At 38.3% G+C, this 27,613-nt stretch overlaps 1 protein-coding gene across 1 annotated transcript in view; it reads right to left on the bottom strand.

The window, feature by feature from the left end:
- The window catches only part of stard9 (StAR-related lipid transfer (START) domain containing 9), a 47,126-nt gene that overhangs the window by 6,699 nt on the left and 12,814 nt on the right, over positions 1 to 27,613 (bottom strand). Inside the window, exons 4-22 of the mRNA XM_079852964.1 lie at positions 21,309 to 21,425; positions 21,193 to 21,225; positions 18,744 to 18,802; positions 18,500 to 18,612; positions 16,884 to 17,026; positions 15,874 to 15,941; positions 15,381 to 15,478; positions 15,105 to 15,305; positions 14,928 to 15,025; positions 14,756 to 14,833; positions 14,150 to 14,227; positions 13,174 to 13,353; positions 12,479 to 12,533; positions 11,617 to 11,742; positions 11,414 to 11,496; positions 10,659 to 10,720; positions 10,193 to 10,365; positions 9,407 to 9,878; positions 120 to 7,241 (exon numbers count right to left, since the gene is read on the bottom strand). Of these exons, the coding sequence (XP_079709090.1) occupies positions 120 to 7,241; positions 9,407 to 9,878; positions 10,193 to 10,365; positions 10,659 to 10,720; positions 11,414 to 11,496; positions 11,617 to 11,742; positions 12,479 to 12,533; positions 13,174 to 13,353; positions 14,150 to 14,227; positions 14,756 to 14,833; positions 14,928 to 15,025; positions 15,105 to 15,305; positions 15,381 to 15,478; positions 15,874 to 15,941; positions 16,884 to 17,026; positions 18,500 to 18,612; positions 18,744 to 18,802; positions 21,193 to 21,225; positions 21,309 to 21,425 (9,359 nt within the window). The remainder of the gene's footprint in view (positions 1 to 119; positions 7,242 to 9,406; positions 9,879 to 10,192; positions 10,366 to 10,658; positions 10,721 to 11,413; positions 11,497 to 11,616; positions 11,743 to 12,478; positions 12,534 to 13,173; positions 13,354 to 14,149; positions 14,228 to 14,755; positions 14,834 to 14,927; positions 15,026 to 15,104; positions 15,306 to 15,380; positions 15,479 to 15,873; positions 15,942 to 16,883; positions 17,027 to 18,499; positions 18,613 to 18,743; positions 18,803 to 21,192; positions 21,226 to 21,308; positions 21,426 to 27,613) is intronic.

The following is a 27,613-nucleotide window of genomic DNA, read 5'->3' as shown; positions in this document are numbered from 1 at the left end:
AAATTCTGACATCAAAAAAACCCGGGTACATGCCAAAAGTGCTAGTGTGAAAGCACCCTAAATGTCAACTGTCAAACTTTAAAAATACTTAAAATCCGTAAATCACAGATTAGACAGACCTGTTAAGGAGCTCCTGTTTGTTACAGGCTGAAGATACTTCTTTAGAACCAGACTTGAGCATTTTAAGCAGAGTGTCTGTTTCCCCTTGGCCGTAGTGCAGCCTGGCCTCTGTGAGTTCAACAGTCAGTGGATGAGGGCTCAGATCCAGATGTACAGATGCTAAAACCTGTTCACGTTCTTTCCTCAGCTTCTCAATTTCTTGTGTTCTCCTATCCGCTTTCTCGGATGACTCTGGTCTATAGACAGAACTAGGGCTTTGTGACTCCATTGGCTGCCGGTAACTGGGACTGAGCCTTGTGAAGTGATGTCCAGTTGGTCTGTTTATTTTACTAAGCGTTGATGGTGACTGCTGACTGATGCCAGACCAGTTAGTAAATTTGTTGTGCATGGGCAGATCATCAGGGATCCACTGATATTCTCTGAGCATGCTGGTCTCTGCCAGAGGATTGATGCTGACCAGAACATCTGTGTTGCAATCGCTTGGCACCAGAGACATCACGTCATCTTCCTGCTGTTGCATTGTACTTTGATTCGAATGATCCCAACACTTTATTATATACTCAGATGATCTGTGACTCAACTGGCTTTTCACAGGTGACAAATGAGGCCTTCCTGAAGTTTCCAATTTAGATGGTCTAACTTGAACTGAGGATGATGCAAGTTGGACACCAATGGTACTGCTTGAAGGAGAGAGGGAGATTCTTTGTAGGTGAGATGGAGAACAGTTAATAGTGGGTTGACTTATTACCCTGTCCTCAACTTCACAAGAGTATTCATTTCTCTCATTTTGCATACATTTGCTTCGTGGAAAGACACTATTTGAGTAGTCAGATCCATTCAGATTTGGACAACTAAGGTCACTCTGGTTTTCAAAGGTCACAGATGATACTGATGTAGATATTGTTTTTGCATTTTTACTGTGAAGGTTCTCCTGAGCTAGTACAATATTCTCATGTTTAGACATTTTATGACCTTTAAATTGCATGTTGTATACTTTTGAACATTGTTTCTCTGCGATATGTTGTCCCTCAGTTGTCTTATAGTTTATTAAACCATGGGTTGTTTTTATTTGTCTTTGCTGGGTGTATCTTGCAGCCTTCACTGTAAGGATAGGGGAGCATGCACGATCCATGAGCATAATGTGTTTATTAAAGCATGTCCTCTGGTCTACATTTCTGTGGTAAGTCTGATTATCCTTTTGCTTTATATGTGAGTGTTTCTTATAAGAATGATCTACAGTGTTACCTTCAAAAGCTTCCAAAGTGGAGGAATCCAGATTCGGCACAATAGTCTCTAATGAAAGAACCTTTTGGGGAGGAATCTGAAAATTTTGTCTGTCAGTTCCCTTTGAGCCTTTGGGACGTAAATCGGGCAGGCTTTTAATCCTTTCAAAGGCTTGTTCACTTTCTGCATCACCATCTAGCTGAGACACATTGCAAATATCTGAGCCAATCACTTTGACAATAACATTGACTTCATGGGACGTAGCATTCTTTGACACTGGAGCATTCTCTGTCTGGACCCCAATATCCAATGAAGTTTGTGTACAACTGTCCATCTTGTGGTTACTGCCAGAATGCACAGTAGAAACCTGGAAACAGTGTTTAGGAGAGTCATACTTTGGTGGCCTTTCCCCTGTTCGCATACACTGTATGTTCCCCAGAAGATCAGAGGTGTTGTGTATCAGGTCAGAGAGATGTTCAGACATGTTCTGTAGACTTGCCCATGTGGTTGGGGCACTATTCCCTGGTTTGGACACTGGTGTCTGGGTGCTGCTTCTTCTGTGACGACTCTTTCTTTTAAGATCCTTATTAACCTCAATGGTCTGTGTGCCATGATCACACCTGCTTGGACTCTGATGTTCCTGAGATTCATACTCAGAGGAGTAGACCAGGACTATTTCGTCAACTTGACCTGAACTGTGGCGTAACTCCTCTGAGGCACCACTGTAAGAGTCGCATTTCAAAGCAGTTAGGGTCTGCTTATTTGAACAACTAGAGGAATAAGAAGCATCTTTCAGCACAGGCTCAGAAGAAATTTGATCTCTAGAATATCCATTACCACTCATTGTGCTAGAGAGCCCTTTATGATTTACATAAGTGCTCAAATGGGAACTGAAAGGTGGGTCCTGAATATTTAGGCCATTGTCTACACTACAGCACCTGGTCATATTATTGTTGGAACTATTAAGTGGAGAGTGTTGGCAGGATATACTAGCAGCACTTCCAAAGACCTGCTTTTTGGGGACTGCTGTTTTCACCCCTATAGTACTTCTTGCATGAATAAATGGGTTAATATCACTTGAAGCAAAATGCATTGCAGAATCCCTTGTCTGTGTTTGTGTCTTCTCAAATGGATGTGCATGGTCTTTCACACAAACATCTAAAATATCTTCTGAAGAAGCATTCATCCTGAAAGTAATGTCTTTATCGCCCTTTGAATGAATCATCTCTGTCTTTTGCATTTCTTCAGTGAAACCAAGCTCTTGTTGACATGCTATTGTCTCAATCTCTGCTTCTCCACGTAAGGAAACTCCAAGCACAGAGGGTGTAATTCCTGTGTTGGGCTGCTGGGTATATCTCTCTTTTGGTTGTGCTTCTTCTGATCTTGGACTAATTCTTGAAGGTAAAGGAATGCTTTCGTTATGTGGAGGCTTTTCGTGTTTGCCAAGGACATTTTGTCTGCTAGCAAGCAGGTTTGCCCGTGAAGAAGGTTTGATATGAGAAACATGAATTTTAGATGTGGTACTCTCATCTGAGGATAAATCAGGTGCAGAATCAGTGGATGAACTTGGAGGTGCCATAAAGTGGGCCCTTCTGCATCGCTTTTGTTTTCCTTTCCGTCTATCATCATTGCCATTGCCAACAAAATGTTTTGTAGCATCTGCTGTTGTGCAATTTTCTCCTCTACCTCGGTCTGTAGATTTACATCTGTTATAACATTCCTTTGTATTTTGACTGCAAGGAGTTGGTTTTATGCTGTGACATACCTCAACAGTCGATGAGGGGTTGGCCACAGATTTATCAGGTTTACAAGTTGACTGGTGACTTGACTGGTTATTTTTAGGCATATATGGATCTTGTTTTTCCATTGGTTGGTTACCAAAACTTTGAATCTCTTTGAGGTAACTATTGTTATATTGAGATTTAATCACAAAATTCACATCATTACTTTTGCAGATGGACTGATTCTCTGATTGTAGATCCTTGTCAACTTTTTCAATATCACCGGTTTTAAGCACATTGTGCATTTGTGGTCTTTGTGATGCCTGATGGTGTACATCTGAAATTGTAGCATCTTTTATGAAATCTTCAGAGTAACTGTTAGGTATGTGCTCCACGGATCTTACTCTGTCTTTATCACTACTACAATTGATAGTAGTGGTAATGGTTTCCAAGGAATGTTTAGAACAATTTTTATCTTGGCTTACAAAACCAGTATATTTTCCAAGGTTTCCTGGACCAAATTCATAAAACGTTAGCTTGCTTAAAGGCCGGGCTTCAGGAGCAGGGTAATTCTCGTCCACTGCTGAATGGTAATGTTCCATACGTGATGTTGTAAAATTATACGAATGTGTTTTTTTATTTTTTACCTCTGAATTAGGTAACGTTATAGCACTGTCTTCCATGGTTTGCTGACATGTGTTAGCCATATCTGTCTCTTCAGAGAGTAAAGCTGAGACTGTATGTTTTACTGTTGCTTCGGTAGGTAATGACACCTGAGGAATGTGGCATTGACTGGACATTACAGGAGTTGAAATCTTCACAAAACAATTTTCACTCAGTGAACATTTGGTTTCATTCAAAAGTCTTGAATGTCCATGGGTTAGTGGTTTAATATCAAATTTGTGCATTTCCACTGAGGTCGGCACACTTTCATTTTGTTTTGTTTCATTGTTGACAATCTGTGCATTCAGGTATGTGGACTGATGATCTTTCTGGACTTTATCAAACCCATTTGTCAGCTTAAGAGATGGAGTAGCTTGTGCATACATGCAGGGTGGCTTTTGAACTGGGGTTGAAGCATCAATGTACTTTCTTAGTTGCGTGCATACAGTAATGTTCTCTCTAGATGTATTCAACCCAATAATAGTTTCCTTAACACAAGACGACACTGATTCACTTGAATTTACTCTATCTGTGCTCTGTGCCTCTATAGCACAATATGGTACTGACTCCACGTTTTCGTTAATATATCCACATTTTGGACTTTCTTGTTCTACTTTTCTCTCTGTCTTCCTCACAATAAACTCTTCTGTGCCATTAGAGTTCCTCATAGACAAAGAATGTCTTGATTCTGTTCCATTCTCCGAGTGCACAGTAGTGTTGTCCGTATAATTCTCAGATTTTGCCATATGTGAGAAATGCTGGGAATTACTATTTTCACCATGTCCATCCTGAGTACTTTTGTAATCAAATTCATAGTTGTTTGTCTTGGACTTGAAATCATCCAGCTTAACAAAAGAAGTGTTTTCTTTCTTTGTGTCCAACTCGTGATCTTCACCACAGCCTTCTCTCAGAGACAAATTAAAGTGTTCTTTCACCACCTCTGATATTTTATCATTAATTGCAGAGTTGCTCATTTGAAAATATCTGTTATTGAATGTCTTTCTCTCCAAAATCTGAATTGCATCTCTTGTATCCTCTTTACAGTTGTCATTAATGTTTTTAATCTCAGGACTCCTAGAGGATTTCAGGCTATCACAATTTGTTGGTGTCAATCCACAATCATATGTACTGCTGTCATTTCTAAAAATATTAATGTGATCTTTGCTGATTAAATCCTTGTGAGCATCACTGGTTGGTGATGCACTTTCCATTCCCTTCTCTTTAAGCTCTTGACCAGAGTTTTCCATCTTAGTGAACACATTTTCCAAAACAGATACATTTTTTACTGATTCTTTGTTGATAGTTGAACAAATAGACTGTTCCTGATCCATATTTAAGAGTGTTGTCTCAGTGTCTGAAACATCATAATTTTTCTTTGATAGCTTCATATTTCCCACAAAGTCTTTCATTTTACATGTTCCAGTGACTGACTCATACCCCAACTGGACACAAAAGCTTTTACCATCTCTGCCAAAACTATTAACTTCTTCATCATGCTCTTCTGATTGTTCGATTGTCAAGGCATAATTGTTGGTATCTTTTATACAAGCAATTTCAGTGCACTGTTTTGAGTAGAAACAATTATTTTCTTCATCACCCGTGGTTTTGCCATGGTCATTGCTTGCATTGATGAGTGGTTCATTTAGAATCGGTGCTGCTTTTGAGTTCTTTACTTCTGGATCTCCTGCATTGTTGTGTGTTGAAACCTGATAACCAATTGTTAGGTTTAAGTTTGACTTCAGAGAAGAATCCTCAGGGTACATTGGATAAGATGATGGGTTCTCCTCACTAATATGTGAATCTTTCCTACTCAAGTTAACTGGGAAGCACTTTAAAATTCTAGTATCTGTTGAGATGTCACCATCTTTGGAACAAGAGTTAGTCACCAAAGCTTCAGTCACAATGGGATTCAGTGGTTCATATTCAGTGGTTAGTTTATTTGTGTATGCTACCCCATCTGGATTGATATCTGTAGAATCACACACTGTGTGAGTTATACATGGTTCTGCATTGGTAATCAGCTCCTTAAAATCCATCTCCTGCCCTAAAACTATAAAACTAGAATTACTCTCATTGCTATCAAACAACAAGGTATTCTCAAAGGACGTGTCATTTTGTTCTTCAAGTGTTGCATTTTCATCCTGAGTGGAGTCAGAGCGAGGTGAGCTCTGGCTTTCTGAGACATTCATGTTGTCTGACAGATCCAGACTAGTAGAGCCTTGGCATTTACTGTTCTGTGTGTGTGGATCCTGTTTGAGCAAGTGTCCTGAAGCCCTGATGGTTCTGGGACTGTCTGCTGCGTCAGTGGATGACCAAGCATCAGTAAGAGCAAGTGGATTCTCTGTTTCTCTGAGACTGGCACCACTACAGGGTCTAGATTCAGACGCTTGACAAGACCCTTGGCCATTCGTCGGTTTCAACTTTTGACTACCATTTAGGCTCCAGAAAACCTCTGCAGGTACATCTTTGGATATTTTCATCTTCTCTTTATTGCCGATTGACTGAGAGCTGAATGGCGCCGATAATGTATGGGAGGTTAAGTGGCTTGGAACTTTTTTAAACCTGAGCACTGGTCTGACAGTTACATGCTTTCCACTTCTCTCCATAACAAGAGAATCTTGAGACATCCGACTGTCTTCACTCTCAGCTTCACTGGAATCATATTCCTCTTGCTGAAGCTGCTCAGACAGAGCTGTAGCATAAGCTGACGACAGCGAATCCAATGAGAAAATACTATCACAATCTGAAGAACCATTGGGATCCTCTCCACCACCTTGTTTCATCCACCCAGCTGCTTCTTTTTGCACTGCAACACATTGCTTGGTACTCGTCAGAGCTTCTGCACTATGCCAGTGCCTTGGTTGCTTATTTTTTAGTGAGCTAAGCTGCTCCAAACTTTCATAAGACATTGTTGATTTGATAGGGCACGGTTCCTGTTTTTCCTCTAGGTCTTTCACAGACTTATTTTTATTTGACTTCTCATTAAATTGACATATCACTTGGTTAACAGATTTCACACTTCTATGTCCCCTCAAGCCTGATGGTGGCTTGCGGAAAACTTTTGCCAAGGCAGTCCTGAACCCAGAACCAACAGAGTGTGAAAAAACCTTGCGGATGGTCTCTAAACTTTTATTTCCACCTTGAGATAGACTCTTTGTTCCCTTAACAGTAGTTTTCTGTTTTATTATAGGTAATACTTTTCTAGTGCCTTTGGTGTTTGAATCCAGACAGTGCTTGTCTTGGTCACTTGTGCTTTTCTTGACTAACAACCTTGAGGAAGCAGTTTTTGCCTTTTTCGCTTCAGGTGAATTTGCATCTTTTAAAGGGCTTTTGAAGCTGTCTGAGAAACTGGCCCAACTTGAGGATACTTGGTCATATCTTGAGGGCATTGTGTTTGAACGCCTTCTGATCTTTTGATCTTGGAGACATTCATCAGATTCCCATTCAGTGGGACAAGCTAAGCCAGCTTGAGATGCTGTACACTCAGAAGATCTATTCCTTTTAAGGAATTGGCTGTTTGGAGAAAAAGGAAAATAGATTTTTAAAAAAGTAAAAACAAAATATACTGTTCTTGGTGTAATGATAGTGATTATTATTTTAAATTAAGTGTTATCTTCACATGAATAAAACTTTGCTCATTCAAATTTACTACTACTAGACAAGGTAAACTTAAAAAAACAGGCACAGGGGTCTTATTCACAAAAAAATATCACTTTTTTTTGCCTAATTCACAACATGCACCCATGAATTTGTTCTTCAGCTCATTCTAATGTCTCCAGTTCAAACACAATAAAACCTTTTATACAGACCCAGGTTACGGACCTCTTATTAGCCATCTCTAGATGCGCGTATCTGAGATTTTATTCAGAGGAACCTCGCAGCTTGGGCTATAATGCCCCTGAGAGTATTTGGGTTTTTGTGTACATGTGGTTTCTGTTGTGAAAGTTTTAGATGAATCATGTTTGTTTTGTGAAAACGTTCATATGCAGATTTCACACAAATTTGTGCATATGCACGGTTAGTGAATGAGACCAAATGTGATGCGATCTGGGAAAACCCACCACATGGTGAAATTTTACCTATTACAGGTTTTGATATCATATGGAAGCTGGTATCAAGCCCTTTCCAAATCTGTTTTTATTTTTATCATAGCTTGTTGGTAGCAAAAGTTATGTTTATCTGAAGTCGGCCGATCGCTGATTTTCTGGAACGGAATTTTGAGAAAAACAGGTTTAATTAACTGTCACCGTCACCGTCGAGACGCTTCTTGTCCATCTCGCGATTGTTATAAAACTGCGTGACGTTATTTAAACAGGATTGGCGCGAAATGCGCACTATACACATTCACTGTACATGTACAGTACAGGCCAAAAGTTTGGACACATTACTATTTTTAATGTTTTTGAAAGAAGTTTCTTCTGCTCATCAAGCCTGCATTTATTTGATCAAAAATACAGAAAAAAATGTAATATTGTGATATATTATTACAATTTAAAATAATTGGTTTTCAATTTATTATACTTTAAATTATCATTTATTTCGGTGATGCAAAGCTGAATTTTCAGGATCTTTACTCCAGTCTTCATTGTCACATGTGACATCCAGTCAATCACATGATCCTTTAGAAATCATTCTAATATTCTGATTTATTATGAGTGTTGGAAACAGTTCTGCGGCCTAATATATTTGATGAATAAAAGGTTAAAAAGAACTGCATTTATTCAAAATATATATATATATATTTTTTTTATATAAATCTTCTTTATTATCACTTTTTATCAATTTAACACATCCTTGCTGAATAAAATTATTGATTTATTTAAAAAAAAAATAAAGAAAAAAATTACTGACCCCAAATTACTGACCAGTAGTGTATATTGTTGTTATAAAAGATTTCTATCTTGAAAACATTTGCTTCTTTTTTTTTCTTTTCTTTTTTCTTTTTCTTTTTTTTATTCATCAAAGTATCCTAAAAAAGTATCACAGGTTATGAAAAAATATTAAGCAGCAGAACTGTTTCCAGCTTTGATAATGAATCCTCATATTAGAATGATTTCTAAAGGATCATTTGATAGACTGGAGTAATGATCCTGAAAATTCAGCTTTGCATCACCGAAATAAATGATAATTTAAAGTATAATAAATTGAAAACCACTTATTTTAAATTGTAATAATATATCACAATATTACATTTTTTTCTGTATTTTTGATCAAATAAATGCAGGCTTGATGAGCAGAAGAAACTTCTATCAAAAACATTAAAAATAGTAATGTGTCCAAACTTTTGGCCTGTACTGTATGTGGTTTATTTTAAAGGTAAACTATCTTTGTAGTGTTAAGAGATGGACAGGTGTATGGGATATACGGCGATTGTTTTTTTTTTTTCACCTCTGCCGGGCGTTAGAGAAAATGGTCACATAGAATGCATTAGAGAGAGTATTTTCAGCTTGACACTATAAATCGCTGTTTTTCTGCACTAAACAAGGGAATTTTGCCAAGATATTTTCAGAGATAAGAGAAAAGATGTTATAGAATAATAATTTAATGGAAAAAAAAAATTGACAAAAAAACTGACATCAAACTATTTAGGAATTTACTGAAAACGGCCCAGCGCGACATCCGACGGGTTTTCCCAGATCGCATCACAAATGTTAATTATCCACCTGGTTTACACCTACCTAAAAATGGGAGTGTGCTGGGGATACAATCGGGACAGCAGATCAGCAGAAAAGGAATGCCTTCGTAAAGTCATTGGGCGTCCCCTGAACTTTGAGGAGTACCCCAGTTCTGAAGACGAGGCTTCATCGCCTCCTTGTAGAAGTTCATTTTCCATCCTCTGCAGCTCTCGCTTAGCCTCCAACAGATGGCGCTTTCGTGCAATCTTCTCCAGTTGGTAATGTAACCTTTTGCGGCGCACACGGTTCTCAGCTCTGCGCAATGCATGATGTTTCAGCAGTTCCTCTTGCACCACCCTTTTCCTGTCACCCATTAAGAGTGACGGTGGGACTGTTTCAGCACTGCCTTCTTTCTCAGTCCCCTGACTTGATAAACCAATAGGAAGTATGAGATCTGTCTGAACCCCTGACTCAAGTATTCCCTGTTCCCTGTGGGCTGCAAGCCGTTGCTTTTCTTGCAAGATCCACCGCTTGACTTTAGATGCAAAAGAAACCAGAGTTTAGAGAAGCACAAGGCTTTACAATTGAAACAACAATTTGAAAGGACAATTTCTTAGTTACTGTCAGGTATTCAAGGTTCATTTGCTATAGTATTTGACTAGGATGAAAGGTTTTAATCTATTACTTAAAAGTCTATGTTTTAAGTTCTTTGCTGAAGAACATAATATAGTATTTCAGTTCAACCTTTCTGAATGCTATAAAAATAGCAGTAAACTCTCTTATAACAAAAGTGCAATTCAGCATTGAATCCAGCATTTAAGCACAACTCAGTGTGTTTTCTGTACTCACTCTCAGTATACTGCTGTCGGAGACATGCCTGCTCTCTTTCCAGATCTCTTTCCGCTCTTTTCTGTTCCATCTGAATCTCCTCTCCTAGACACTCTATGTACCACTGCTGCTCCTCTAGTCGATGTCTGGGTGCTGTCCCATTGCCGCTCTCATGAACACTTGCTCCAGCAACCCTGAGCACACAACAAACGCAAACTCTAAGGATGATCCACTAGTCAACCAGAAAATGACAGATGGTGCTGAAAAATCAGAGACCTTTTAACACAAGTCTAATTTACTTCCATTGTTCATTTCTTTTGTTTTCGACATACTCCCTGTAGTAACCAAGCAACACCATGACAACTCTATAAACAATATTTTCTCCAGAGGGCTCATTACCAGAGGAACATTTAGAAACATCATTAACTTGTACGATACATATATAGTTCGAAAATGTACTGCTTTTGAATGAAAAAATCATATTTACCTGGTGTCAGAACTGGGTAGGCTGAGCTCTGTAGAGCTGTAGACCAAACCTCCTTCACTGGTCTGCAAAGACCAACATTTTACATTATATCCATTAATTGCATTACATACAAAATAATGCCATTAGACATTTAATTAACCTCATGAGTTAATTCATTAATTGTATGTTAACTTTGAAAGCCCTAGAAAAATACATTTAATACCTCAATACATTTTTCTCAACAGATTTGGATCAGAGACATTATTTTTCAGAAGGTTTCTACCTTGGTTAGGCATTTAGATTTAAGAAATACAATTACTCTGAGTTTATTACAAAAACAGTGCACAAGCACAAATCAAACTAATATCTCTAGGAATGTAACTTAAAGTTCTTAAAGTCTCCCTTTAAAATTGCCCACTATTTAAGTAAATAAGGCTGACTGAGTAATAAATTAAAAGATGACCTACAAAATATGCTAATAAACAAACAAACAAAAAAAAGCCTACAAACAAGTAATATTATTTTTTTAGGACTACTAACTAAAACCCTAAAGGTATAGCTCACCCAAAAATGAAAATTCAGTCATCATATACTCACCCTCAAGTCATTCCAAACCCAAAAGGAAGTTTTTTTTTTAGACTAGTACGAAGATATTTTTCATTTTTGTATGTAATATTTCACATTAAAAAGTACAAAAGACATTGTTAAAATATTCCAGCCCTCGTATCTCAAGGTAATTTTTAGTGGATTTATGCATTACAAAGCATGGACTGTACCAGTCTCCTCTCCCTCAGAACAGCCGCCTCTGCAGGATGGTTGAACCTAAACTTATGGAGTCCTCCTAAGGTAATCACTGCACCTTAAGGGAAATAGAGATACACAATAATACATCAGGATAATCAAAATATGTCATGTAAACACATTATTTTGTTCGTACATAAATAGGTATGAAGGGTAATTTTCTGCACATTGCATTTACCTTGTGCAAGTCTGCAGGGCTCTGTGATTTCTCTGTCATTGACCATGCAGATGTTCCCTGAGACTGGCTTCAGAGTCACCACCCCGCTCTTATTTCCGATCTCACAGGAGGAACCTTCTGGCAAGACTGAGGGTTTGAGGTGCAAGTTAATCACTGCTGTCCACTTCAAACTATTATATTGCCATACAGGTCTTCAGACTGGTTTCAACACATGTCAAATCTTAACACATTACACTACAATTGCGATGTGGCAAAATATGCGTCTCTGACCACCTCCGAAAGTCAATCCGATCACAAGAAGCAAGCCTAATTACAGTCGCCACAGGAATAAAGCTAAACGTAGGCTATAGACAAACTACACCAGTTTCATGACTTCAACATAACCATTACTAAGCTTCTGACCACTTTTTGTTTCCTGAAAGTTTAAGATAGAATAATTGCAAGAGCATGATTATAAACACAATGAGGCTGTGAAAGTGGACTCGTCAGTAGATGAGTTTTCATAATGTTTGTTCATAATGAGGTTTAATGCCCCCGACAACCTCAGTAGTCCGATTTAGCCAATTGTTAGCAACCACCTTTTAAAGATGAGTAAAATCTTTTTTTTTTAAATCACAAGGGGTATTACTGATGTATTTTATGTCTTAGAATAAAACAAAAATATTTTGAGTTTGTGTTACTGTAACCACAGACCTGATTTCAGGCATTTAACCAAAAACCCCATTCAAAAAACCTGTTGATTTCTTTTTATAGGTCATTCCATACAAAATTGCATCATCCCTGCAGAACTCTATTTAGCACAGTTAGTACCAGATGTAAACGGACCATAGTACTTAAAGATGCTGAGATGAATATCAGATACCTATGTGAGGCTCTTCCAGATTGTCGCCCTGGGGCCCAATTCTTGTCACCCCTTCCTATAGCACCAAAATGAAACAAACATTAAAAGGAGTCAATGTGAGCATTTAGTGCATGGCCAGAATGAAACCTTTTCTTCTTCCATTTCATAATTTTTGTTTCTTTCACACCTCAAAGCCTAGCACAGGATTTGTCTACTGTTTATAGAGGATAAAAAGCCTGCTTATATAAGCCTGGTTCCAAGGGCGCACAATCATTCCCAGGTGGTTTTAACTTTTAAAGCAAGGAAACTGCTGAAATTGCAGTCTTGAGTTTTTTTTTACAGGCTATCAGGACTAACCTCTTCGCACAGATTTACATACACCACTGAGTAACTCACTAAAATGTTCCAGCACAAATCACACAGAAGTACGAAAGAAGGAAAGTGAAAAAGGAGAGGGTGAATATCTGGACCACATGACCATAGCTCTGGGCTGTTTTACCTTCCTGTGAGAAGAATCTCAAGAGTTTTGCACATAGAACAAGAAAAGAAAAGACAGAAGAGAAATAAAGATGAAGGGAGAATCTATTGGAGGGAAAAGAGAAAGAATCATTGGTTAATGACCCGAAAGAGCAAAGGATTTTGTAGAGTAAAGATTAGCTGAAGGCAATATGGATGTGACAGGAAAAAGCAATGTATGACTAGCTGAATAATTCTACCCGAAGGTGGTAGATAGTGACGCCTGTGCTGAGGACGTCTGGCTCTAGAGCGATGAGGTGGGGCAGAAGCGAGCGGATAAGAACTCCTGCCCTGTCCTGGTTAATGTCCACACTGTAGCGCTCCAACAGAGCTCGCTTATCACGCCAACTGTCAGACCAGTCTTTAGTCAGCTGCTCCACCTGCAGAGGAAACATGAGCGACTGTGAAAAAAGCAAGTGAAAAGACAACTGGAAAACACACGCGCACGCACACACAAAAACGACACAAGTGAGTCATCCTAGGAAGACAGTAACATGAGAAGTGTTACAGAACAGTTATAGAATTCCTTATAAAAGTACAATACTGTTCAAAAGTCTGGGGTCAGATTTTAGTTTTTTGTTTAAAAATATAAAAAGACTTTTATAATGTTACAAAAGATTTCTCTTTCAAATAAATGCTGTTCTTTTGAAATTTCTTTTCATCATAGAATCCTGAAAATATATATATCACAGTTTCCACAGAAATATTAAGCAGCACAACTGTTTTCAACATTGATAATTATAAGAAATGTTTCTGAGCAGCAAATCAGCATATTAGAATGATTTATGAAGGTCGGATCATGTGACACTGAAGACTGGAGTAATGATGCTGAAAACTTAGCTTTGCCATCACATGAATAAATTACGGTATATTTTAAAATATATTAAAATACAGTTATTTTTATTTGAATAATATTTCACAATACTACTCATTTTACTGTATTTTTTGTTATAGTAATTATGAGGAAACGGTCACATTGCAAGATATAAAGTTGCAATTACATGAAGTAAAGTCACGATAAAATGCAGCCTTGGTGAGCATAAGAAACTTCTTTCAAAAACATTTAAAAATCTTATCGACCCCAAACTTTTGAACAGTAGTGCACATAAAAGAGAGCTCCTACAGAGTGAGCTCAGAATTAACACAGACTCCAGCGTTTCAAGGACGTGAACTAACCTTCAGTTCATTCTGTAGGACTATATCAGACAAGCTACCTTCTCTCTCATCACTGAGAGACGGACTGGGGTTCCTCTGCTGTGGATGGAAAAAACAATTAGCAGTCAGCAACTTTTGTCTTATACAAGTATGGAAATTTGGCTAACATCATTGGCATTGTGACACCATATCCTAACCAGGCACCTGACAAGTGTCCATTCCTAAGCAGCAGCAAAGAGCACAGGACAAGAAGACTGGTGTCTGTTATTGTTGATGTGAAATTTGGACAGTGAAATCTCTTATGTCCAAATTCTCACTCCATACAGTTAATTAGTAAACCTCAAATATGTTCTAAATGGCTTGACAGGTTGGTCTCACTACATAATATTTTGGACTCTAAAAAACAAACAAATCAAAGCTGTACTATATGTCTAACCAAGTTGTATTCCAAAATTGAAGTTGATGTCACACAAATTGAGCCAGCTAAGTTTTAAAGTTCCATGAAAATGTAATGTCCAATTTTAAAACAGGATGAATTTGCAGTGTTTATGCATTCAAAAGATATCAATGATGATTACTAAAATATGTAGACAATGAAAAAGTCAGGACACAGACACGTTCTAATACCATTTCAAAGTTGAGCAGCATGCTCTTCAGACGATCAATTTCCTCTCGCAGTTCTCTGATCAACCTCACATTGGCGTCCTGAGGTAAAACACGTTTTTTTTTTTTAGATTCCTTAACTTCATCTCACAAGAAAAACATGTTGTGCCGACATTTTGAATGCATTTGGACAAACCTCATTGACTCTTGGCTTGTTGACGATGTTCCTGGCATGAGCTGCATAGCGGAGGGTGCTCAGAGTTTCATTGTAGCTGCTGCTGGATGGCGAGACAGCTGGCGAAAAACAAATCTCAGAATCAATTCTTCTGGCACTGCAACAAACACCAACAATTCACCATGCTGAATGACTTACTTGCAACCATGATGGTTTTGGAGTTGCCGCCCAGACTGTCTTTGAGAAGCCAGGTGAGGACAGAGTCCCTGTAGGGAATGAAGCAGTGCCTGCGCCCGCTGCCCGACAGAGAGCTGGACTGGCTGCCCACGGTGCTCCCTTCACCCTCACTGAGCACACTGTTAATGCTCTGACTGCTGCTGAACATCTGAGAGTTTTGGGCTAGAAAAACAAAGTGAAATGTGATGACAAGGAAGATAAGAAAGGATGATAAGAGTTAAGAAGGCCAGTGCCTACCAAGAGCGGATATGACAATGCCAAGGGTGACAAGAGATTTGTTGATGTTGGCTCCTTCAGTTATTCTGTCTCTGCAGTATTGAGGGTCTGCTCGTTCACTGACACAGCACAAAGAGAGGCAGAGTCAGTGTCAGAACTTTACTTTTCACCATTGCGCTTGCATTCCAGAGATCACCCACTAGGGGGCATCTCTATCATGTTCACTAAAAGCCACATTCTAGATTAGGAGTGTCCAATCCTGCTCCTGGTTATTCCACTGTCCAGTAGAGTTCAGCTCCAACCCAACTTAAACACACCTGAACCAGCCAATCAAGGTCTTACTAGGCATACTAGAAACATCCAAGCTGTTGTGTGGAGGCAAGTTTGAGCTAAACTCTGCAGGATAGTGGCCCTCCAGGACTGTGTTTGGACATCCTTGATCTAGATGTTGACTTTACAGGATCTATACTGCCTGAGAGGAATGATTATTTAAAGTTAAACAAAAGACACTAACCTGCCAGCCAGGTCCACCAAGTTGATCTTGCTCACTATTTCTGAAGGAAGGTTATTTTCTAGAATAGCCTATAAAAAGAAAACACTATTCTCACTACAATATATACTACACTGGAAAAGAAAATGTAGTGTACAATTTTCACTCAGAAATTGCTAAATTCCTGTTAATGTCACAAATAATTACAAAGATACTGTAAGTAATACATTGATTTAAACATAACATTTTTAAGTAGAATTTTTTTTTTTTTTTTTTTTTTTGCAAAACATACTCCAGTATTTTTTGTTCTATTTACAACTTCTAAAAATCATTTTTACAACATACCATTCAAAAGTTTGGGGTCGGTAAGATATTTTATGTTTTTGGAAGGAGTCTCTTGTCCTCAGCAAGGCTGCATTTATTTGATCAAACTACAGGAAAAACAGTAATATTGTGAAATATTATTAAAATTTAAAATAACTATTTCTATTTGAATGTATTGTAAAATGTAATTTATTTCTGTGATGCAAAGCTAAATTTTCAGCATCATTACTCCAGTCTTCAGTGTCACATGATCCTGAAGAAATCATTCTAATATGCTGATTTGGTGCTAAATAACATTTATTATCATTATTAATGTTGAAAACAGTTGTACTACTTAATATTCTTGTGGAAACCGTGATACATTTTTTCAGGATTCTTTGCAGATGAATAGAAAGTTCAACTCTTTTCAATTCTATGTTCAATTTCGATTAGGACCAGAAATCTTCTGATCAATGTAATGCATCCTTGCTGTATAAAAGTATTAGCGTACTGTCCCGAAACATTTGAATGGTAATGTATATTTAATTTAATTATATTTTTTGACACTTGGATGATGAATCAAGAAAATATCCAGTGTGACTTGCAGCCATTTAGAGCTTTAAGGTGCTTTAACCAGTCATACAACAACACTAGTTTAATGCAGTTTGCTTTTAAAAAAAAAGACAAATGGGAGATCTTCAGATGCTATGGACATGATCAGAGATTCAAACCTGTGTGTATTGAATAGTAAAGATGGCATGAGATCGACTGCTAGCATCATGAACGTGTGTAGCGGCTGTGATGCGGTTAGCGATGCCCTCCTCAAGCAGATCCACTGCTTGCTTGTAGTCGGTCACTACATGCTGAGAAAGACCTATGATAAACACATAATAGCATCATCATCATCCTTTCCACAATTTGAGTCACAGATACTCTCTTCCTGCCTGAGAATGACACTCAGATGCAAAATCCTCTTTTAATATAAAGTGGACTGCGGTGCTAAAACATTTACTAATTGGTCTTTTATGATGTAATTTGGTCTGAGTTTAGCCTCAGTTTAAATGTGCATGTGCGTATAGTGACCACAAATTTTCAAGCAAAACATTTACATTATATTTTCATTTGTTAGGTTTTAAATTGTAATATATGCATACATATTATAATATAGATCTGGTTGTCCAACTGGTTGTTAATCTGTCGGGGATATAATTGAAAAAACAGAACAGTTATGAGAAAAGGCATGTATTTTGTTATTTAATGCTTGGAAAATTCAACCTTTTCAAGTATCCATTACGTCCAAATACTTTTTGGAGTTACTGTGTTTACATGTTTGAGAAAGACATCTGGTCAATACACAATGTCTTTCTACTCAGCTCCCAGAAGCCACATGGAAGTGAGGTCACTTCCTTTGCTGCACTGGGCTTTCTCCTAATACACACAATGACTGGATGTTGGACAAGAAGGAAGAGAGAGAGAGCAAAGCCTACAAGTTGGCTACGCTCAACACAAGCTGTGGTGGGAACTGAGGGTATGTTCACACTTGTGGTTCGGTTCTCTTGGTTCTTTTGGTCTGGACTAAAAAAAGAAAACAATACATTTAGTCCTGGTTCGCTTAGCGTTCACACTGTCATTTTAAGACTGAACCTAAAGAAACAAAAAAAAAATGTTTTATTTTGTGACAGAACTTAACTTGAACATCCAAAACAATTCTGTGTTCTAGGCTTGTATGTGCATACGTATGATGGTATTTTATGAAAATGTGTAAAGGAGTCTTCCGTAGCACACAAATAAAGATCTGCTGCAAGGAGACAGTGTTTCTGACGCCTGTACCAATCTGTGATGGGCAACATTGTGACTATGATGAGAAAAAACAGGTATGCTTCAGCATTCTGTCCTTCCTAAGGGCCCCATCTTGTGACATTGCGTCCTGTTTTTGGTTAGTTTAGATGTCTTTGGTCAGTGTTGCATTCAAATTTCGGTTGAACTGCACCAGGGTTTGGATGGCAGCATTCATACTTATTTACATGAACCGGCATGACAGAGCAATCTCACCAGAGTTTGTTTTAATCGAACCAAATCTGCCAAGTGTGAACACACCCTGAGTTACAAATGCAAACAATCAGGAACGAATAACTTATGTACACAATTACTTCTTTAATAAAAATATACAACCATTCATTAAACTTTATAACACAGTGAGCGCTTTCCTCGTGTTTTCATAAGTGTAAGTTACAAGAGATATTTTGACTTTGTTTGAGGAGATTCACCAGACTTACTTTACCAGTTTTGTTCTTTCTACAACAAATCAGCTTGAAAGCCATTTAAAGTTTGCCGTGTGAACACTCACCCTGCACGTAGGGCCCCTTCTCTGGGTGTTCTCGAACCCTCAGGGGTGCTGGCTTCTTCTGCTCCGCACCTCTCAGCAGATCGCGGACACGCTCATTATAAATCTCTAAAAAACTGAGAGGGAAAACATAAGGTTGTGATTTGCTTTCACTTACAGGCATTTTTCTTGCTTCATTCTCAGCATATGTTTGTTGGTACTGTTGCGAAAGTGTCAAAGGAAAAGAATCCAAGGGTTTTCCTCTCACCTTATTTCAACACTACAGCTCTGTCCATCAGCAGAGTCAACTTCAGACCTAAATAGACCCTTAATAAACGATAAAAAAGGCTTGTTTTGTAAGAAAACTTTCAAAGATAACGCCATGGATAATGTAAAGTGGCAGTGCTGGTAAATATATGTCATTATTAAAGGGATAGTTCACCCAATAAAAGATTTTCGTTCATCTTCAGAACACAAATGCAGACATATTTATTTAAAACTGAGAATTTTTTCAGCCCTCCACTGAAAGTCCACAAAAGAAAAAATTGATATCAATAAAAGTAATTCATCTGAATTGAGTTGTTTAAAGGGATACTTCACCTCTGGGAAGATGAATGTGTATTTAAAATAGGTCATTTAAGTAGAAGAAATGTGAAGAAATTTTTCAATTTGGAGCTTTCTAGACTGGGAAAAGCCAGAAAATGTATTTTTGGCTTATGTGGATGAAAGACAACAACTCCCAGAATGCACTTGCTTCGCTGCCTTAGGAGGCCACGCCTACCGGTAAGGGAGCGCAGTTGGAAACAAACAAGACTAGCCTACGTGATGAGTTTGCCAGGGATTTAGAGATCGCCGAAAATGTCCGGGATTCGGCTTTTGCATTCTACAGTCGCCATTCTTTCATCATGTTTACTGTGGCGAGCAGGACGAGGCTGACGGCCGCGGGAGAACGGCGCGAGACCGGTGGCGTCATTACTGAGACGCGCCGGGTCTCGCATCTCTCACGGAGGAGCGGGAATTTTCTTAGCAATGGTAAAACGCACATCAACCGATCACTTGTTTAGCGTTCATGTAAACACTACATTCAGATTCACCAATCGGAATGAATTCAGTTAGATTGAAACAAAAGGTGTGCATGTAACTTAAACAATGAATGGCGACCGCAGAACGCAAAAGCTGAATCCCGTACATTTTGAATGATCTTGCCCGCGGGACAAGTCCGAGAAAAGGAGGATGGAAACCCCTACTTACTCAGCTTTCTCCTACTATTCAGCTTTCTCCACAGAACAAGAGCCTGCTAGCTTAGCTTCCAAGAAAGACGGCTGACACTGTGTACATTCTGTGAGTGAGATCCAACCCTCTATGGGCGGGCTGAAAACATGCGGAACAACGCCATCTACTGGCTGTAGTCTTTAGCCTCTGGCCAGAAAATCCTCCGATGACGCAAAATGACGATTTTTGCGTCATCGGAGGATTTTTTCCAGACAAAAAATACATAAATCTCTTGTCTTAGGGGGATATGAGGGTGGAAAGCATGGTAATTCGAAAATACTACAGGTTTTCTACTAATACAAAGCTTAATGCTAAATCCTGAAGTATCCCTTTAATCCAAGTCTTCTGTTTACAATTGTTTTTTATGATCATTGTTCAACACACATAGAGCACATCAAATATGGTTAACAGAAGCTCAACTGTACTTGCTTGATGCATGTGTGTCAAGAAAGCTCATTTGATCTTCCATTTTCTATTTAAACAGTCCATTACTTCAAAAGACATGCTCAAAACAGGTTGATTTATATGGATTACTTTTCCAATGTCTTTAGCCCTATTTGCACTGGATTAGTATTATCTGGGGACCTCGTGTGATTTAGAAATTACCCACCCACATCTGAATTTAGTGTGGCGCATTCGCACAGGATAAGCGAAGCCTGTGATTTTACTCGAATTTACTGACTTATCTCCCAGATATGATGTCAATAGGCTATTGCTTGGAAATGTCTTGTCGTTATTATAGGTCTAGCTGTATGATATATCATAAACAGAATAATGTTCCTTACCGCATGTTGTTATACATGTCATCCATCTCCATCTAATCATTCTTTTTTTTTTTTTTTTTCGCTCTTCTGATGATTTTCAGCCTCATCTTTCTGCAAATTGTATGGTTGTGGTGTAGGTATAGCAATATTACCCAGCACCCAAATTACTATCAAAACACTCCAACGCAGCCTCCATTCTTCGCGAAAGATGGATAAAAGGAAACAAAAACCTTGAAAAAATTATATACGACCCTGCCAAATCACAGAGATGCCGATTCGCACAGGACTAATATTATCACAGGACCTCGGTGTTCAGCGAAATATGGTAGATCATTTGCGGGGGAATTTTTACTTTACAAATTACAGACATGGCCGATTCGCACGGGATTAAGATCACAGACAACCTCTGCAATTATTACAAATCACTAGAGGTCACCAGGTAATACTAATCCAGTGCGAATAGGGCTTTTATCAACTTTTTGAAGTGTCAACTTTGGTTGCATAGACTTTCAATGGAGGGACAGAAATATATTAAACTGTATTTTGAAGATGAAAGAAATTATAGCCTTGTTTCACAGACAGGGCTTAGATTAAGCCAGGATTAGGCCTTAGTTAAATTAGGACATTTAATTAACTTTTTTAAATTTCCCTTAGAAAAAACATTACTGGTGTGCATCTTACTTGACAGATCCTTGGTGTCAGCCCAATGGAGTCCTGCAAAGATGAAGACGACATAATATTTAGGTTGAAATAAAGCTTCATCAATAACTTTATCTCATGCTAGTGCTGTTACTTACCGGAGTACCCATCATGGTGTACGTTTTCCCTGAGCCCGTCTGTCCGTACGCAAACAGACACACGTTATACCCCTCTGAAGCCCCAGACAGGACACACACACCCAGGTCCTGAAACACCTAGAGGAGACGACACACTTTTTTTAGACAAATTTTGTTAGGTTAGTGCAAAACCTGCCTGGATCTCAAGGTGTTGAAATTCTTGTTCTGTATACTTTGAATGAGTTTGTTGAGAGAGCGTTATTGTTGATCCATGTTTGTTTGAGAGAGAGAGCCAACCTGTTCTTTGAAGGTTGCCTGCGTATGTTTGTGTATGTTTAGAGCAAAGAGAATGTGCTGCATCTGTGTTTGCTTGAGACCCTCAGAGCGAGTGGAGATCAAGCTTTGGCCTTTTTAACTGTAAGGAGAGGAGAAATGAAAATACAGAGACCTACTCCTCTATCACCAGCCCCACTTGGACTGCTCTATTTTCCTCGTTCTCTTCCTTCAGTTTGTTTTTCTTCAGAATTCATTGAACTCCTGTGTCTAAACGAAATCTCCTTGACAGCATGTTGTCCATCTCAGAGCTACGCTGGCATTTACCCTGTGTTTATGTTACACTTCATAAGACACTGACACATGCCAGTCTGGCATGTTAAAAAAGCACACCAACCAAACAACCCCCATTATGTATAGTAGAGTAACTGTGTAGATATGTAATTTAAGAGGGATTGTACACTGTAAAACTGGCATTTTTACAGAAAAAAAAAACTAATTAATTCAGCCCTTTTTCTGCTACCTTTAACATATACATCCACCATCCACACAGTAGCTATATTTCCAACCAAAGTTGTGAATGTATCTTGTGCACAAAATTGAAATATCGCACAAAACATTTGTGAATAAAGCACCATATCCAGTGAGCCGAAAAGAACAAAACCAACACAAACGTTTGTTTTTCATACACCCTTGTCTATCTTCATGAACTTTGAAAAGGATTACAAAACTAAACACATAAAATACATCTTTCTTTGTGTGCTACAGGTGTGGGAGAGAGAGAGAAAGTAATTTGACCTTCACGTCCACTGAAAACCCAGTGAGTCAGCAAAACAAGAGACTCTCTCAGGGTATTGTAACCCAGGTATGTATTTGGCAGAGATGAGAAGAGTCCTGGGGCCAGGCCGGTCTCGGTGTAGGGTGTGAATGAAGGCTAATTGGGATGCTGTCTGCAGGGAGAGTGGATCTAGCAGCCGCTGCTGTCTGACTTACTCTAATTATCCTGAGTTCCATTCTTCAGCTTGAAAGAATCAGTGAGGGAGCTTGTTAGACAAGTCCATCTTAACCCACTCTCCACTGAACTGAGCTCATGTTAGATGCTTTTCAATGTCACAGCACTCTCTTTTTAATTTGCTCTCCCTGTCACTACTGGACTTTAGCCAAAAGTCTCTCAAGTCTCAAACAAGTTCTTAAACAGCATTATATTAGTGTTTATAGCTTAAAGTAGTGAACTGACACATGACATGGGCTGTGTTCGTAATCGGCCCCACATTATTCCACTAATATAGTCCACTTGAAGGAGTGAGTGAATTCGGACACTGAATGCGATGTAAGGACTGACGCTTTTTCATCATTTGTGCTTGTTTTTTAAATAATCATTTGAAACTTTGCAAACTGGTAATTCCAGTAGTAATGAAAAGATTAATCGGTAACACTTTATTTAAGGTGACATTGTTACACGTTACTACATAATAATAACAGTATGTTATGCATAATTACAAGTACAGTAACTAACCCTAAACCAAAACCTAACCCTAACCGTAAATCTATAGTAACTACATGTAGTTAATTAATATTACTCAGTACTTATTTGAGCAAGTACAACGTAACTACGTCACCATAAAATAAAGTGTAATCGATTTATCTTGTACACCGTCATGGAAAATAGCATGTATAAACCTTACAATGTGGGAATTCATTCGGCGTGACCCTCACAGAGAATCGGTTGTACACATTATTGCGGTGTATTATGGGATTTTAATAAGTGCACTTGATAACATCCACTATGGTTTCGGATATTACTACAAATGGCTGTACCCTCAAATAGTGCCCCATTTAATGGTATAGGGGGCGATTTCGAACACAGATGTCATTTGTCTGACTACACTAAAAGTAAAACTTGCTCACTTATGCTCCTAATTTAAAAACAATTCAAAAGACAAAAATGTAAGTGTAGATTATTTAGAGATGGTCCCACAATATAACATGCACAAATAGGCATGAGAAAATGGAGATGATCAATTATGACAAAATTCAGAAACATAATGTGTGTCATGACAAAGAAGTTTACTTTGGCAAACCAAACTTAATATTTTCAGTTTATTTGATAGACTGCAAAAAAGGCAGCTCATGTTAAACTGTTTCACTGTGTAAACATTAATACACAAAAAACACAATGACAATTCATATTATTAATCCTATGAATAATAATAATAATTATAATACTTAAAGACTTTGGCCAAAATAGAATTAAATCCCCCTCTAAGATTATGCGTGTATGCAATTATGAATGTGCGCATGTGTACAGACATAGGAAACCTTGGACAAAAGCATCTTATGTTTGCTTTCCTCCTCATACCACAAACAAAAACAAATGTACTTCTGGTCACAATGCTAGAGGAAAGCTGAATTTAGAGTTGATTCTGGACAGGAAGTTGACCCCTTTGAGGAGATGCTCAGTCTGGGAGGGGCAAATCCAAAAGTGGGGCAGTGGAAAGGAAGTGTCAGGCAGTCTTATTTATGGGAGATGACGTCTTTCAATAACAAAAAAACACCATCATGGGATCAGTCTTGGCTTCTCAGTGAACGTTTAAAGGCCTTGGTCAAAGACTCTAAAAAGGAGGCTAAAGCAGGATGCTTTAGGACGAATAATCCAATCTGTTAAAAAGCTGTTAGTTCGTAATACACCCACTTTTAAAATCCTAAGGCCTGTAATCAGAGTGTGGAGCGCTACAGTGAGGAGAGGCTCTTTAATGTGGCTTTCTTAATAGCCACCTCTCAAAAACTCCTTGTTTCTTGTGATATCTCATGGGAGTGCCAACTGGAGCCCATCCAAGGCAAGGGCCGTCCCAGACCACAGACCAATACGTCAGTCCCGCTTTTATACAGAGCACTGGGACAAAAATACTGAAACACATGGTTTACATTGAAGGGACTTCTCAGCTTTGCCATCACATGAATAAATTTGATTTTAAAATATATTCAGATAGAAAACAATTTAAATTATTATAATAATAATATTTCACAATATTAATGTTTTACTGTATTTTGGTGAGCATAAGAGTCTTCTTTTAAAATGACCTTAACTCTTAAATTTTGAATGGTAGTGTATGTAATATATAACTAATAAATATTAAAAATGTCAAATACAAAATCATCTGATGAAAGAGAGTGTTGACCACAACTGTAAATGATTGACTGTTATTTTATGGAAAAAGAACAGCTTGGACATTGTGCTAAACATCTTTTTTTGATTTCCATGCAAAAGAGAAAGTCATTTCTGTCACTTGTCTCACTTGATTTTGAGATTTTGTCTCAAAATCCAAATGTTGTATTCACAAACCTGGGAATAATAACAACTAGACTTGTTCTGACTGAGATATTTTCATGTAATGACTCTGGGATCCTGTTTATAGCTGCATGCGACTGTAGGGAAAGCTGGGTTAAATGGGTGGTGGAGGGGACTGTGGGAGAGAGAGAATGACACGGAGCTGATTGGCAGGGGTTCAACTTGCTACACGATTGTCATACTTTCACAGACATTATGTGGGTCAAATTTGCAAGGGGAGGGAAGGAGGTCAGGGGATTCTGAGAGCTACACAGAGACGACCCACAGAAAGAGCTAAAGAATGAGAGAGAGAGAGAGAAAGAGAGAGAGAGAGAGAGAGAGAGAGAGAGAGAGAGAGAGAGAGAGAGAGAGAGAGAGAGAGAGAGAGAGAGAGAGAGAGAGAGAGAGAGAGAGAGAGAGAGAGAGAGAGAGAGAGAGAGAGAGAGAGACTGGACTTGAGTTTCAAACAGGAACGCCAAGACACCAACTGTTGATGCAATTAGCCGATGGAGCAAAAACTAAAGGATTGAAGAAAAAGACCCAAAACCAATGGAGTTTTTCTACTCCCATTCAAATAAAGGTTCTTCCCAACGCAGCTGTTCTTATGAGGGTAAATGACTTCCACAGCCAGCAGCGTGATTTAAAGTCCATGCTACAGTTATGGAGAAGTATACACTACCGTTCAAAAGCTTGGGGTCTGCAAAATGTTTTAGCTTTTTAAAAATAATTATCTTATGCTCAGCAAGGCTGTATTTATTTGATCAAAAACATAGTAAAAAAAAAAAACAGTTGTTTACTATCCGAAAATATTTTAAAATGTAATTTCTTCCTGTGATTGCAAAGCTGAATTTTCATCATCATTACTCCAGTCTTCAGTGTCACATGATCCTTCAGAAATCATTCTGATATGCCGATTTGGTGCTTAAGAAACAATTCTACTTATTATTAATGTTGAACAAACAGTTATGCAGCTTACTATTTTTTCAGGATTCTTTAATGAATAGAAAGTTCAAAAGAACACCATTTATTTGAAAGAAATCTTTCGTAACATTGTAAATGCGTTAAATCAATTTAACGCGTCCTTGCTGAATAAAAGTATAATCAAAGAACTTCTTTGTAAAGAAACATGTTCATTTGTGCTTCACTGAAAAAATTAGATAGTTGACGTACGTGGTAAGACTGTGTGTAAAGATGTTTTGTGCAAATTTTGTTCATGCCACTCACACAGAAACCCAGAAATACCAAAAGCATAATAAAGTCGTGCACTGTATCGAAAAGGAACAGAGGGAGGGGAGAGAGAGAGAGTGATAAAAAGGGAGGGTAAAAAAAAAAACCCACAAAGCTGACTTCACTTGGAAAAGAAAACCAGCATTGTGCTCCAGCTCTGGACCAATGACGTCTTCCTAGTGCAATCTGTATGTGTAAAATGATTTACTAAAGCAGCTGTGCTGTTGGCGAGAGAGGGACTGCAGCTAAAGTGACCCCAGTGCGCTTCACCTTCTACTTTACACTCTCATTATTTATTTATGTCTATGTCATCTCAATCCTCTCCATAAAATCATTATTTGAAGCTTTGAAAATTAACCTGAGAAAATCAAATAAATTGAAACTAAAATAGAATAGATTTAAAGGGCACATATAATGGAAAACATCATTTGCTTTACTCTTTACTTTTAGTCTGGACACATTTTGATTGAAGTCTGCAAAACAGAAATTTACCGTGTATGTACTAAATGCATATTATTGATCTTATTGTGAACAATTCATCCAGGCATTTTTTTTTTAAATTGTATTTGTTCATGTAAACCTTTTGTCCGCATAAACCATGCCCCTTTCTTACAATCGACTGCAAGCTTGGATTCAGATCTGTCTCCATCCAATCAACAACTGATGAACTGAACCAAGTCCCCTACATTTTTTCCCGATAATCACAGGAAGAAATGATCTGTCGTTATTTGTTGGATGAATTTCCATGATCTTCCCAGTAATTTGTGATTACTGGATTTTAAAAACCGTTTTATGAGTGATTCATTACCATTCAGACTGATTTGTGAATCTGTTCAACTGACTCATTAAAAAGAACTAAGTCAAAAAATGTATTCACTCACAAATGTGTGGGTTATACTCCAAAGCTTTAAAGATGGTTAAGATGCTGTTTAATGAATTCAGGATGTGATGCAACCTTGCCCTCACAACAGCTGGCTTCCATTTCTCATCTTTATCTATTCTGCTCCAAGGCCTGATTCTCTTCTCTGTCCTCCTCTCAGCCCTCTGTGCTCCATTTTCTCTTCACACATGGAAATATACAGATAAACATGCTCCGCCAAAGACAACCACCAATCTTTTAGCCACTAAAACAAACACATAGGCCAGTATCTTCCCACATGCAGATAGAAGGGGGCAGGGAGGGGCAGCTGGATCCTAAAGGGAAGAAATAGGGGAGAAGTCGGAGAGAAGGAGCAGGGCTGGTTTCCCCTCCACTGAGGCGTCTCTGGAGACCCCACAGGAAGGACAGACTCCAGTCTCATTTTGTTGCTTGCAGCCTTAGAGAACAGCACTTCACGGAAAGTTCCAATTAAAGAGTAACGTGCGACTTCATGAGACTCTTTTAAACTAAATTAGACGGAAAAATTCATAATGTCAGCAATGTGTGCAATCTGAAAGACGGCATTTACTGACTTTATTAAGTGAATATTTAAATAATAATAAAAAAAAGTAGTGAACA

The sequence above is a fragment of the Squalius cephalus genome (genome assembly GCF_949319135.1).
Source record: "Squalius cephalus genome assembly, chromosome: 20".
Taxonomy (NCBI): Eukaryota; Metazoa; Chordata; class Actinopteri; order Cypriniformes; family Leuciscidae; genus Squalius; species Squalius cephalus.
The sequence above is the reverse complement of the archived record's forward strand: the minus strand, read 5'-3'. Positions and strand labels throughout refer to the sequence as shown.